This window comes from Aulostomus chinensis, chromosome 8, assembly GCF_037954235.1.
Source record: "Aulostomus chinensis isolate RoL2024-O1b breed Wild chromosome 8, RoL_Achi_v1.0, whole genome shotgun sequence".
Taxonomy (NCBI): Eukaryota; Metazoa; Chordata; class Actinopteri; order Syngnathiformes; family Aulostomidae; genus Aulostomus; species Aulostomus chinensis.
Genome location: NC_141327.1, coordinates 6,243,476 through 6,258,456, shown reverse-complemented (window position 1 = coordinate 6,258,456; position 14,981 = coordinate 6,243,476). Strand labels below are relative to the sequence as shown.

General features: G+C 40.1%; 1 protein-coding gene across 3 annotated transcripts; it reads left to right on the top strand.

Annotated features, from left to right (window-relative positions):
* Positions 1–1,520: 1,520 nt before the first annotated feature.
* Positions 1,521–13,314, top strand: LOC147256929 (hydroperoxide isomerase ALOXE3-like). 3 transcript variants are annotated; one of them, XM_086210624.1, is made up of 15 exons: positions 1,521–1,583; positions 3,399–3,565; positions 4,049–4,253; positions 4,340–4,421; positions 4,604–4,684; positions 4,778–4,881; positions 9,447–9,619; positions 9,782–9,925; positions 10,011–10,214; positions 10,703–10,798; positions 10,917–11,083; positions 11,179–11,300; positions 11,493–11,593; positions 11,675–11,845; positions 11,972–13,314. In XM_086210624.1, the coding sequence occupies exons 2-15, from the start codon at positions 3,419–3,421 to the stop codon at positions 12,149–12,151; spliced, it is 1,977 nt and encodes a 658-aa protein (XP_086066750.1). In that variant the 5' UTR covers positions 1,521–1,583; positions 3,399–3,418; the 3' UTR covers positions 12,152–13,314. The 3 variants fall into 3 exon arrangements, with proteins under 3 accessions (XP_086066750.1, XP_086066748.1, XP_086066749.1); XM_086210622.1 differs by having other exon boundaries at positions 4,565–4,684; XM_086210623.1 differs by having other exon boundaries at positions 1,561–1,579; positions 4,565–4,684.
* The last annotated feature ends 1,667 nt before the right edge of the window (positions 13,315–14,981 follow it).

Sequence of the window (14,981 nt, the reverse complement as noted above, 5' to 3'; positions counted from 1 at the left end):
TACATAAATCATACCCATATGTGTTACTAACTCGTCTTCTTCTCCGGAGCCTTCAGGCTCCCCACATCCCAGATCCCAGGTGCTGCTGGAAGAGGCTGCAGACCTGAAGAGGCTCAAGCTGCCACCCGTAGCTCCACCTGCTCACGTCCCCGTCTGTCCATCAGTCTCTTCCAGTTATCGCTCTCTTTATCTCTGTCGCTCTCTTTCCTTCTGCATAAATGTCTTCCTCCATTATCTTTCTTTGTCTCTGCCCTGCTCTCCTGCTCTCTTTCCCCCTAGCCGGTCAAAGCAGAAGGCCGTCCCCATTGAGCCTGGATCTGCTCGAAGTTCCTGCCTGTTAAAAGGAAGGTTTTTGTCGCCACTGTTGCAGGATGTGCTTGCTGATGGAGAATTGTTGGGTGTAGATTCATTGAAGGAGTGTGGTACTAGACCTGCTCTACTTGTAAGTGTCATGAGATAACTTTTGTCATGATTCGGTGCTATACAAATAAAACTGACTTGAGTTGACCCCTATAATGATATTTTGAAGTAGGAGGTCCCAGTATACAGATGTTTTCAACAGATCAAAAAAAAAAAAAAGTACAGCCCCATCATGCTTTAAAAACAACGTAAACCAGCTAGTTAGGCTCAGTTTCATCTAGTGCATATCTGGCACATTTTCAATTTAAGGTCATACACAGGGTCCATTTTTCCAAATTGAGACTTTCTAAAATTTACCCAGAGGAAGAGGACAAATGCATTCGTTATTCTGACTCACAGTGTCACATGTTTTTCATTTCCCCATGGTTACATATTTATTGGTCCAGTTATTTTTATATAATGTCTACCATAAGGAGTATTGATATACAACCATTTGCAATTATTGCTGTATTTGGCACTGCTGCCTGATCAGGCTAATTAAACTCAGCTCAGAGAGATATCATTAATTTTGCCTCTTTAATAACCCAATGCCACTTTCTCCAACAGTGGAAGTCTCCTCACCCTCAACCTCTGTGTCACAGCGGTTTAAGGACTTAATGTTTTTTCTCAAACTTGAGAATATCAAATATAAAATGAGAGGTGGTGCTAAGTTTGTCTGCAAATGGCAGCAAACCCTTCATTTCGTATCTTAAGGATTTGCAGGTTCTGCCAGACCGAGTGCTGTTTTGTCATCCAATGTTTATGTGAACTGTAACTGAGCCAGGTGGGTTGTTTGCATGTTTTTCCCTCTTCTTTCAATATTAATAGGTATTGTCATTGAAACTTCTTCCATTGTAAGTCTGTCACCGTCGTTATATACATTTTCCAACAGAGAAACTTTAGCTAAACAATATATACTAGACTCATCAAAGGAGCTGAATGTGCAATTCCAGAACCTGAATACCCTAAGTCATACATGATGTCTATAATTACACAACCACAATGATTGAAAAATGTAAAAACCCTGAAAAAGGTAGTAAATTGGTAAATCATGGGTTAATTCAGCCCCATTCTAGGAGGCTGTACCTGCCCACTGATGGTTTAAAGGGTGCTACCCTCATGCCAAATTTGTTTTGAGTAGACTCCGCTCTGATCACTCGCTGGATAATTCCACTCCTTTGTAGGTATGTTGTGAATTATAAACAGAAGAATTAATGTAATTGCAGTTACATGTAAAGTTATGTAACCATTGGTTTTACCAAGTGCGGCTACTATTGAGTGTTTATTGTGAATTCAAATACATGCTATTATATCTTACATCCTATCTTGTATTTGTTGAACATGTTTAAATGCATTTTAATGAGTTTACCTGCCACAAACAGTTTTTGCGATAAAAAAACACAAAAACAAAAAAGATGAGATACTGAGTAAAGATAAGAGGAAATGTTGTTGAGGCATGCATGAGGGTGTGGTCCCCTCCAGTGGTGAAAGAAGTACACAAATATGTCCTTTTCATAAACAATTGGATTTGATATAAATGAAGTTGAGCGAGACGTCAAATATTAGCACAAAGTCCCCTAAAATATAGATATGCAAGTACAAGAAACCTCAACTCTGTACTTAAGTATAACATTTGAATAAAAATACTGATACTTTCCACCACTGGTCCTAGGTTTGTCTTTATTCTGGGCCCACAGGGAAGTAATAAATGGGGAACACAACTCTTTATAAACTCAAGACACTTATTTGTTGTTACGTCATGCAAAAACTAAATTTTGAGTAATATTTGGGAGGACCAGGCCAGAAACATAGTCTGTTGATCACATCAAATACTTAACAGCCTTCCTCCCCAGTTGAACATCGTCAATCCTATCAAGCTGTCTACTGTTCGTCTGTCACATGTGGTGTTGAAGGCAGCATTTTTTTATATATTGACATATAATTGTGGTATTTGCAGCTACCAGATCTGAAGCAAGAAAAAATTCTGAAGAAGGTTTCGGTTTTTACATCATACCAGGCTATACTGTGCATAATAATAGAAGAAATTCATAGATGGGGGGCACTGTTGTGCAGTGGCTGGCACTGTTTCCTCAGAGTAAAAACATTCCGGGTTCAAGTCTCAGCTCGATCACGCGGTCCTTCTGTGTGGAGTTCGCATATGTCATCACAGTAACTCAGTTGTTCAATCAGATTCAAGCTGCTGAATGCTATTAGTTAGCATTGCTTAGGTTTACGTCATTAAACTTTTAGGCTGATTATGGAAAACGAGATCCTTTATGTCAACAAGACTAATATCTAGTTTCAGTGTTTAGGATGTTATTATGGATGGCATGTTGATGCAGTGGTCAGCACTGCCGCCTCACAGCAAGAAGTTTCCAAGTTCGAGCCCCGGCTTGAGCAATGGATCTTTCTGTGTGGAGTCTGCATGTTCTCCCTGTGCCTGCGTGGGTTCTCTGGGTACTCCAGCTTCCTGCCACAGTTCAAAGACATGCAAATGGAGTCTAGGCTAATTGATACTCTAAATTGAACATGGCTGTGTGTGAATGGCTGTCTGTCTATCTGTGTTGGCCCTGTGATTGACTGGCAACTCATCAAGGGTGAACCACGCCTTTCGCACAAAGGCTGCTGGGATAGGCTCCAGCCCCCACCACGCAACCCTTAACAGGATAAGCAGAAGAAAATGGATGGATGATGGATGGATGGATGGATGGATGGATGGATGGATGGATGGATGGATGGATGGAAGGAGGATGTTATTTCCAAAATTCTGAATATGTTTTATTAACACATAATACATCCGTTATGAGTGCTTTATCACGTATTGATAAATGATTATTGACCCTTAATATAAAGTGCTATTGTTGAGCATTGAAGATTTTGGATGCTTGTGGAAGAACACTTTTATTCAAAGAAAATAAAAGCCTCTTATCAAACACTAAGCTAACATTCAGTGTAAATATGCAGGCATTGTCAGTAAATTTGTTTTTCTCTTTTTATAGACTCTTCTAACTGAGCCACCATGTCTGAATACAAGCTAGAGGTAACAACAGGGGATATACATTATGCAGGAACACTGGATTACATATATGTCACCTTATTTGGAACTAAAGGACACAGTGAGCGGACGACGTTGGACAACTATGGCATTGACTTTACACCTGGGAAAGTAAGTTGAACAATGGAGATGAGAGCCTCACAAAGGAAATTTAGTTGTTTTTTTTTTCAAGCATGAGGGCTGAACCATTTGAAAACTAGAAATACCACATTCCTCCCACAAAATGTACCTGTAAGAGTGACCTTGACCTTTGACCTCCAAAATCTTTTCACTTATTCCTTCAGTCCTAGTTGTTCCAGAGATATCATGTTTTTAAAAAAAAAAGATGATAGTGCTGACAGAAAACTCTAAAACGTAAAGGCATGAAAATACGTGATTATTCTGACTGATATTGGAATTGGGAAATCATTCTCGATCTGAGCGGGAATTATATCTGTTCTCTCATTTTCATAATTTAACTGGAAAATACCAGCTCAACACCAAATGCTGGTCCAAATGTTGCAGAAATTTGACAGATCCCTGTGCACACCATGGGACGATCTTGAATAAACAGGACTTTTTGTGCAGGATGTATTAATGATGCCTTATATTTAGAAAGGGACCTACACCATAAAAGTTGGTTCATCGCTGGGGACCCTTCTGCTCATCAAGGTGGAGAAAGCTCCATTTGCTTTTCTCCCAGAAGATGAGTGGTACTGCTCAAAAATAGTGGTGACTACTCCAGAGGGAGAAGCCATTCTTTTCCCCTGCTATAGATGGGTGTCCAGTGGAGAACTTGTGGAGCTGAGAGGAGGAAAAGGTCTGCTGCACCACATACACACAGGAAAAAAAAGTCATTTAATCAATTAGAAAAATAGATAATTAAGTGTTTTTTTCATGTTTCAGCCACAAAGGTTTTTGAGGATGACCATCCGCTTCTGAAGGACAATCGAAAAAAAGAGCTTACTTTTAAAAAGAACGTATTCCAGTAAGTTTCCATTTGAATGTTTTTTTTAGTTTGTTTTTTTTAAAGCTGCAAGATTCCCTGAGAAGAATATTTGAAGAGATTTCTAGAATTTGGGGGGAAAACCTGTGTCTCTTTGTTTTTTTTTGTTGTTGTTGTTTTTTTAGATGGAAGATTACAAATGATGGAATGCCTCACTTCCTCAGTCTCAATGAACCTGAGTTCCCAGCTGAAATCCGCCTCTCTAAATCCAGATTATCTGAAATGAATCAAGAGCTACTGATGACGTGAGTCAGTTATGCACAAGGATTAATGTTATGTCACCCTGTCTATTGTGTTTTATTTTATTTTATTTTTCTTTTTACTAAACCTTACTCTAGTGCCTTTGAACTCTTGGTTAAGAGGATGGCTGGATCTGCTGAGAACTGGAAAAGCATTGAAGAAATGAAAAAAGTCTTCTGGTACAAAAAGACACCTATGTCAGGTAGATCTCTCTACAGTTGTCATTTGACAATAACCTGGATGAAAACATTGTTCGAACACACTAATGCATCATCAGACACATCAACAGTAGGTCTTCCCATTTCATGGTGAAGTGATCTCAATACTTCTGATTGAATTTTAAGGCCACTTAACAGGCCTTCCCTTTTCACAGATTGTGATATGAATCAAGGGATAGTTCCCCCAGAAAGTGTATTTGTCTTTCAAGAACTCACCTATTGAAGTATTTCCCCTCCCAAATTATGCTTTTGTGACTGCAGAATGCAGAAAGAGCAAACCACAAATATTTAGCTTAAACATTATGACATTTTTTGGCTAACAACAGCTACAAAGCCAAAACAGGTAAGCAAAGCTGCCCAAAAAGGATTTTATGAACCATATTCCATCAACTTTACCATAGTTCCGTCTTCTTTGTCCAGTCATAGGCTCAGTTCCTCACAAACAATTTGATCTGAGGTCAAATGACCTCAAGTTGTATCAACTCCAGTTTGTTGCTATCATGAATAAGTATACATGAGCATAAGTAAGGTGGTGCAACTGAATATGCTCGGTTTTCACACCACCTCAGTTTGAACAGCGTCAAACTATTGTATTTTAGCTCAGATTAAATATTTATAAATTTTTTAACATATGGCTGAGTAAGGAGGAAGTGAATTATACTGGACAATGCACTTGAGAGTTTGGAACTACTTCTGTCATTTTAGTTTGTAGTCAGTTCCAGTTGGACCCTCCTATTGTAAAAACCTGTGCCTTGTTTTGCCAGACTTTAACAAGGATTGTATTGGTTTATTTTTGTACCAGAGAGATTGTACAACAATCCAGGACAATGGTCAACTTGCTAGTGATTGCTGCCTGATGTACCTCCATCGGTGGGTTTGTGTGCAGCTGTGGTCCTCACTAACTACCATAAGCCAAGTCAGGTCATCAGCTGGGGACCACCAGTCATTGATTTTTTACACCTTCAACCGCAGTTCATCTCCTGGTGGTGGAGCAACGATGCTCTAGGTCAGGGGCCCCCAATTACCTTCGACCAAGGACCAGAATTTTTCATAGTTGCCGCTGTAAGGCTAACAATATACAAACCCTCAAACACATTTGTTGGCTTCCTCAGCACCAACATGTGTCACAATCTGTGGCAGTTTCAAGAAGATAGGGTTTTGAATGTCACCCTAATTAGTCCATGGGCCAGATGAGATGTCGGTGCACTCAAGGTGGCAAAGGTTGCTTATAATTTTTGAAAAGATACATGTCTGTAGTTAACATTTTTGTATGATAACCCTTCTGGAGTCACAGCTAAGTTAGTGTTATCAGCTGTTAAAGTTCCCCGTTGAAAATAAACGTTTTTAAGACAGGTGCAGATCTTGCTATTGGCCTTTGTTAAAGCCATATTGGAAACTTTTACTTTGTTATTGTCAGGACAGGACTCAAAGAAGGACCCAGGTACAGAATAGCAGTAATGGAACAAGCTTTAATGGTGACCCAAAGCCAGAGAAGCAGGCTATGAAAATTATCTTCACGTCTCACAAGCACTCACACACACACACACACACACACACACACACACTCTAACTATCGGGCTTATGACGACGGGTCTACAAGGGGGAAAAAACATTTACAAAGGGAATCTAACGAAAATCTACTTTACAAAAGAAAGCGCAACTGACTACTGTCTGGCTGAAATAAAACTCTGGCTATGCCTCGCTGGCTACTCTACCACTATGTACAAAAGCAAAAAGCTCGCTCACTCAACAGAGGAGGGCTGAAAACCTATAACAAAGAGAAATCACAACGTGACTACACTGTCTAGAAATACACAATCAAACTTCTTAACTCAAAACTGATCTTAACAATAACTAAGTTTTACCTGACTATGAAAATTTACCAAAAAATAAACAAGCTCTTGACGAGGATTCGGGATTTCTCTGTGACTGTAAGGCTTCCGTTGTCGACAACGAACAACACTTCTGCGACAAAACAGGGGAAGACAGAGACATATATACACGAGGAGCTAATCACACTGATGGAGAACAGGTGTGCGGGGTGCAATAGGGGAGAACGTAATCAGCTGCCTGAGACACAAGAGGGGGCGGGACAGACGCTGACTGAAAGGACCGGGGAATGCAGGATGACAACAGGAGGAGAGGCTGGTGCACTGAAACGAGAGGGAAATTAATTCTTTAAAAATAACACAAAGAAATAAACACAAGACAATAAACCCAGACAAGACAACCTCACCGCTGTGACTGTGACAGTTATGCTTGGTATCATTTTAAAGAGGCGAGCTTTCATTCAAGCCCTTTTAGAACATTTTGGAGTACGTACAGCCAACCCTGGACCTCTCAAAACATTTAATCACACACATTTTTCTGCCATTTCCACCAACACTGAAATACTGGCATGACTCTAAGGATTCGGGAAATGTATCATTTCAGCAGCCCTTGTGCTCGCATCCTGGAGCTGCTCGAAGTGTACTGGGAGTTCCTTAGAAATGGAAATGGCACTCTTTCTGCCCTCTGGATGTCCTACTTGGACATGGCTGAAATCATGTTAGGGCTCATAAGGGCATCAAGAGAGGGAGATTGGATCCTTCTCTTGGCAAACAGTCAGCCGATGAGTCCTTGGTGCTTTGGATATGACAGGATAAATTATGCACGTTATCTTCCATTCTATTATGCCCAAATGTCTCAACTGCCATCCACACACCCAGATGTGTTCAAAGAGTTCATGGAAAGTTGTTTCTCTGTTCAGATGGGCACCACCAATCCCTTTGGTCAAATTCCTGTTGACCAAGCCATAGAGGAAACGATAAACAAAGACACCCAGACAGCTGGAGGGACAAAAGGATTCAGTCTGAAGCCAGAAGCTGTGACAAAACATAACATAACAGCTGAATACAGATGTTTGTTCGTCAGACAGCTGAGAGACATGATAGGTCAAGGCAGTTCCAAGCTGTCCCATCAAGATCTGCAGGCTCCAAGGATCATCAGAGATGAGAAAGATGTTCAGTCTCTTATTGACCTTATGGAAAATAACTGGTACAATCCTTTGGCCCCCAATGGCATTGATCTAGTTAGCCTCTCAACTGGCTCCATTGCTCCTACTGATGTGACCAGGGATCTCATGAGAGCCTCTGAGGTAGGGGAACAGGCTTATCAGGAATTTAGACGATCAAGACTAGAAGAGGACCCAACATTTTTAAAATTTCATGAAAAGATGACCAAACGAGACCTCAAAACATTCTCTAACTTTAACACAAGAAGACCTCATAGAAAAAAAGGTCAAGATGTTGTTCTGAGGGCCGGTCGAAACCTGTTCAGTCACATGATCCTTACGACTGAAAGCAAGAATGTTAATATGAAGGATGTTCTTGCTCACCCACTTGGCCCATTGCTATGGGCACTGGCCAGTGCTGATGGCAGTTTACGAAAAACCAACAAGGCTGCACTTGCAAGAGAGCTTGAAAAGAATTTATCTCCTGCAGAGCACATCCAAACACCATCTGCCTGCATAATTGATGGAATGAGCCTTATTCAAAAAATGAATGGTGAAAACAGAAACTTTGCACAGATGGCAAAGTCAGTGTTAATGCTGGTCCAGCAAGAAGGTACGGGAAGTGAGAGGATAGACGTAGTTTTTGATGTCTATCATCAAACTTCCATCGAAAATGCTGAACGAATACACCGGGGTACAGACTCCGCTGTCCAGCACAAGAATCTTGTAGGTGGACACTATGTAAGACAGTGACAGAAATTCCTTTGTAGCTCCTCCAACAAGCGCCTCATCAAGTTTCTGGTGGCAGAATGGAAACATCCACAGCACAGACAATTGTTGCAGGGCAAAATTCTCTACATGACCTGTGAAGAAATGTGTTACGAGCTGACAAAGAAGAAGTGTGAGGAAAGAACAGGACCCATGGACTAAATCAGGAAGCTGAGCCCGACTTGGGGGATTTTTCCACAGGTTGACACAGGTTCCACATGACGTTGACCTGTCCATGAGACCTTCCCTGAATGTCCAATCTTCCTGCTGGCCCTGTGACACTGCTCTGATTTTATCTCTGCTGGGGCAGGAATCACCTCTAATATGGTTTTCTCTTCTCTTTGGACATCTTTGATTAGAATAGGGGAGCCTAACCCCTGCCAAGATCGACTCGACCAACAGAAAGATAGATAGACAGACAGACAGACAGACAGACAGACAGATAGATAGATAGATAGATAGATAGATAGATAGATAGATAGATAGATAAGTTATTGATCCTGAAAGAAATGCATTTTAGTTAGCTACTCAGAAATAAATATTGATTAAAAATAACGTGAAAAAGCTGAGAGGACACATAGCAAGAGATAAAGTCCTGCTTAAAATATTAAAATATCATTTAGCCACCCCCGAGCCCTGTAATTTTATGGAAGATGTTTCTTTCTGAAAGAATAAATGTTTAAAGTGAGTAATAAGCTTTTACCAACCTTGTTTTCTTACCTAAATTATTATGTTGTACTTCAAAAACTACATAAAAATATGGATATTTTCCAATTCTTCCTCTTCCAGAGTATGTTACAGAGCATTGGAAAGAAGACGAATTTTATGGATATGAGTTTCTGAATGGAGTTAATCCTGCCTTGATCACGCGCTGCTCTGAGCTCCCTACAAATTTCCCAGTCACAGAGGAAATGGTGAAGCCGTTCTTGGAAAACGGTAGCTCTCTGAAGACGGAAATGACGGTATGGAAAACACGTTCCTTCAAATGGACAATAACCTTTGCTCCAGGAGAGATGATTGTGATTTTATTGCATTGACATCCTGTCGTGTCCTATATTATATTAATCATTTTACTTCTTGATTTCCTTAAACACATCTTCCCTCTATCTTTTCCCCTCGTGTAGAAGGGCAAAATATTCCTGTACGAGCAGAGCAAACTGGATGGAATTTCCCCAAGAACCTACAATGGAGAACCTCTGCATGTGACTCCTGGTCTGTGTTTGTTCTATTTGAACCCAGAGAACAAACTGATGCCAATTGCAATACAGGTATTTCACTCAGTTACAATACATAGTGTTTTTCACGAAGCAAAGTCTATCCATTGAAACAATGTTCCATTAAATGTGTTTCCAGCTGTACCAGCAACCCTCTGAGCAGAATCCAATCTTTCTGCCCAGTGACTCAGAGTCTGACTGGCTTCTTGCCAAGATGTTTATCAAAAATGCAGATTCCATGGATCATCAGGGGGTCCATCACCTCTTGAAAACTCACTTGCTGGCGGAAGTTTTCGCTGTTGCCACTTTCCGCAACTTTCCTGTCATTCATCCCATTTACAAGGTATGCACATTGTTTGTAGTTTTCTTTTACGTTTTCAAGAATGTCTGGTTTCTGCAAAAAGATATATATTTTTTTATTTACTGAAATGGATGAGAAGACAAAGACACAAAGGGAGGAAGGTAGTATTTCAAGCCTCCTGAAGGGTCCTTGTCCATCCCAGATAGGAGAGCTTGGTCCCCTTTCCTCACTCCCAGTTGAAGTCATGTGAGCTCTGGATGGGCACTTCTGAAAATGTCCAGCAACAGAAACATAGGAGGTGTTAAGTTACATTATTGGGAGTAGTTCACCTGCATCTTGGAAATACTCAGGGCCCAATATGTCCATGACCAGTTGAAAATCAAGTTTGGCTGTGAAACTGAGGATCAAAGCACTCATCTTCGTGACTAACACACCCGCTCAAACCCTAACAGAATTTCCTGTAACCAACAAAAAGACACTTGAAATGAACATGAGTCTTACTTTAACTATTCTCTGTACTCTCTGCCCAGTTGCTGATCCCACACTTCCAGTGCACAATGCATATTAACTTCAAGGCACGTGAAATTCTTTTGGGACCGAAGGATCCTCAATCAGGAATTCAAACAGTATGCATCTTTAACGTACAAATTTCTATGGAGTCACGCTGTTGTTCAATCGTATTTCATACTAAAAATCCCTTGATGTTTATCTGGTCCTCGTTATCTGTGTGTTATTTTATACAAGAGTTCACTTGGACTTGAGGGCATCCAAGAGCTCATGAAAAGGTCTCATGCCAAAACTACCTACAGCTCCCTCTGTCTGCCGGAGAACATAACTGCTCGAGGACTGGAGTCCATTCCAAACTTCTACTACAGAGACGATGGCCTGAAGCTGTGGAACATCATCAAGAGGTTTATTTTTTTTTACCTTTGTTTGCTTTACTTCAATTAAAATCATCACCAAGCACAATTATTATTTGTCATTAATCTAACTGTTGGTTTGCCAGCTTTGTGAAGGCAATAGTGGAGTACTATTATCCTTCGGACAGTGAGGTATGCAAGGACTCGGAGCTCCAGGAATGGGTCAGGGAGATATTTGTCCATGGCTTTTTTGGAAATAAAGCCTCAGGTAAACACATTTTATATATAGACCTCTATAGTGCATCAAAGGAACACAGCAACTTTGAGGGAATTACTCCTTATTGCCTATCACTTTAGAGCCAGACAAGCAGGTAGGTACCCTTCTCTCCTCCCAGGTGCATTGATGTCTTCAGCAGGTAGTGAGGTCACCAATTAACTGACAATGATTGTATTGCTGCAGGGTTTCCAGAAAACTTCTATACTGTTGAGGAAGTGATCAAGTTCATCACCATGGTGATCTTCAGTGTGTCAGCCCAGCATGCTGCAGTCAACAATGGACAGGTTAAGCAATATTCATTGAGTTTCGTGTTTTATGACTTTAAAGTGAGTTAATGAGTAACTGAACCTTTTTTCATAATTTAGTTTGATTACAACTCCTTCATCCCCAATCGCCCCCTCCTGCTGCGCAAACCACCTCCGACAACTAAGGGGCAGTCAAGCATGAAGACAGTTTTGGATACTCTCCCAAATGTTGGCGAGACTGTCACAATGACAGTCACCGTGTGGGTGCTTACACGAAAATACTCAGATGCAGTAAGTTCATGTGGCAGTGACAACTTACAGTCTGCCTGTTATGACATATTCACATTTTAAAAATAACATCAACAACTTAACCAAGAATTGCTCTCATTTTCGGCTTTGTTCTTGTCATTTCGGTAGGTGACCCTGGGGATGTACCCTGACGAAAGATTCAACGAAGCTGCCCCGAAGCAGATGATCAGAGAATTTCAAGCCAAGTTGTCTGACCTCAGTGAATCAATCACTTTGAGAAACTCACAGCTTCAAGCTCCCTACACATATCTGGACCCAGCTCAAATAGAGAACAGCATAACTATTTGAGTAGTTGGTTGTGAGGGGCAGAGTCTGCATTACATTCATCAACACCTGTCTTGCATGGTTACAAGATTATGTATTTTCAATAGTTTTGACTAAAAAAACAGATTAAGTGTGATCTTGATATCCCATCTTGTGAATGATCTGCACTGCTCATTTCTGTAAAGTGACTTATGGTAGTGGTGCACTGGTAACTGTTTCCCAACACTTCAACACAATAATGTGAAGTATGGGAGTACCAAGGAGCAGGATAAAGTACTGAGTGCAGTTTCATCAAGGAATGGTTTCATTTTATCTACCACTGAAAGGCATTTGGAGATTTTTCTTTTTTTGTGTCAGATGTGGGCTTTCCAAGATAATTTACTGTCTAAAATGTATTCTCATCTACATTTTCAATATGGACAGTCTTTATCTGTAGTTCTGAATTGTTTTTAGAATTTCTACACATGATAACCTTTGTCATTTCATTTAATGATAATTTATCATTATCCATCAACTTCTGCAGTTTAATTCCTCATTAAATTTATTTACAACTTCATAATAATAATTAATACTCAATAATAATACAGTATATTGGTTTCATCTGCAAAGAATATAAATTTTAGCAACTGAAGTCAATCAAATATGTCAGAAATGTAAAACATTGAACAATTTTGGTCCCCTAATACCATATAGGTTGAGTTTGCAGAGTAAGATTGAGTGATTAATTGTATCTTAAGCTTTTGTAAGATAATATAATCCCAACAGCATGCTTTTTTTGGGTCTAGTGCATTAGATATTTCTTCTATTGCTTCAATTATTGCCATTGAGGTGGTTCTTTTGTTCTAAATCCATATTGTCCATAATTTTTTTCTGGTGGTTGTTCAAGAAACTTTTCTAATCTGTAATTAAAGAGTTTTTCAAAGATTCAGAAAATTGAGGTAGTAGGGATATTGGTCTATAATTTGTATAGCTGTCTTTCCTCTCACTTTTGAATAATGGAATTACTTTTGGAGTTTTCATTTTTTGGGAAACGACCAGACTGGAATGATAAATTACAGATATGGGTTAGAGATTTTTTCAGTGTTATTTTATATCATTTAATGTTGAGTTTTACTTTGACCTAGTTTTAGTACTATATAAGCTTGCGGGAAATACATGATTTGCAGATTTAAAATGTCAAAATAAAGGTGGGCTGCTGATGTAATTATCTCTACTTTGCCTGTCTTGATTTCTAGCTGTTCCATCATTCATTTCCATTGTATTTGCAGGATTGACAACCCACTCTTAGACATGAAAAACTGGACCGTCTCTCTTATTGCACATCTTGCATCTGCCATTCTTCCTCAGTAGGTTATAGTCTCCAATCACAAGAGTGGGGTATTCAGGTAATACAAGAGCTGCTGCTGCACCCGCCTCGCCCTCTCTCTCCCATGGTCAATCCCAGCCTCCTGTTGGGTGTTCTTTCAGACTCATCTGAACCTCAACTCAAGAAGTGTTTCCCATTGGTCTAAGAGGAGAGAGGATACAGGGTTTTTTCAGCATTTGTTGCTCATTGTTTCTTTTAAATTCTGCCATTGTTAACAAAGCTTGTTGTACATTAGATACTTAGATTTTAATCTCTCGTTCTTATTCATTCAATATAAGTTCTCGCTCAACTCTGAGACTGTAAGAACTTTACCCCAGACATTTCTTGGGGATGCAACAAGCACACTTGCAGTCATAATGAACTAAATCCATATTTTTATCATGATGATTTTTCATCTTTTTTTTAATACCATAAATTGATCTTGAAGCCTTTAAATAAAAATGAGTAACCATTACTTAAAAATAAATACTGGCATTCAGTTACTGGAAGAACTAAGGGTATTACTGGAGTATTAATTATGCATGGATCAATAATGAACACAGCCTGTGGTTCGGTGTCCTTGTCATGACCATGTAAAGACGGGACAGCAGTTGCCTTCAGCATGAGCTTCTTCAAAAATGCAGCGTTGAACTGAGGTTTGTTTAGGAAACTGCTGTATGTGAAATGCTGAGAGCACTCGAGCAACAAAGGCGAAAGAGTTACTTGCTCTCCCAAAAACAAAAAATCTTCCCATTGCTGCCTTAATTCATCTTCTTTGGCAAGTCCATACAAAGTTAATAAGTGTTTGCACCCAGAAAAAACACTTTCTGTTTGCCATTTCGACAACAACACCGTAGCTCTGTAGTCTGCACCGTATACTTCCGTGGCAGAGCGGGCAGGGCAGCTACACCACTGGATACTGAGACTAGAGCCTGGTGAGTTGCCGTATATGGTGCTCCCCCTGACGTTTTGATATCACAAAATGAGACTTCTGAAAAAAAAACGCTCTCCAAATCTGAGCGTTTTCATCCATGCAGAGCCTCCTGAAACTGCCCCTGGGGATTACTTTAACACACACACCTACCTCATGATATGACACTTCCACGTCCTCTAGAACAAGTATCCAGCATTTCAAACATATTTATAAAGTCTGAAAACCTGGAAAAGCATAATAGATCCCCTTTAAAGTTTATTTTGAGGCCTCTTCTTGAGCAGAAAATGACCATAACAACCATGAAGCTAAAGTTTCTCATGGATTTCATGAATTATCATTCTAAGCATTCGGGTGAGCAGTGCAGTTGCAGCCTCTCCCAAGACTGATTCTGTCTGGGCCACAGCAGCCCCCACTGGCTCAATGTGCTTCCCCAGTGCCTCCACATAAACCCCAAGAGACTTCATTGTTCAGCCCTGATGGTAATTTTGGAAAACTGTTCTTCTGTTGTGTGATCACAGGTAGGCGAAAGTGATCTACAGGACCAAGAACAAATATATTTTCCAGTCAGTACTTGA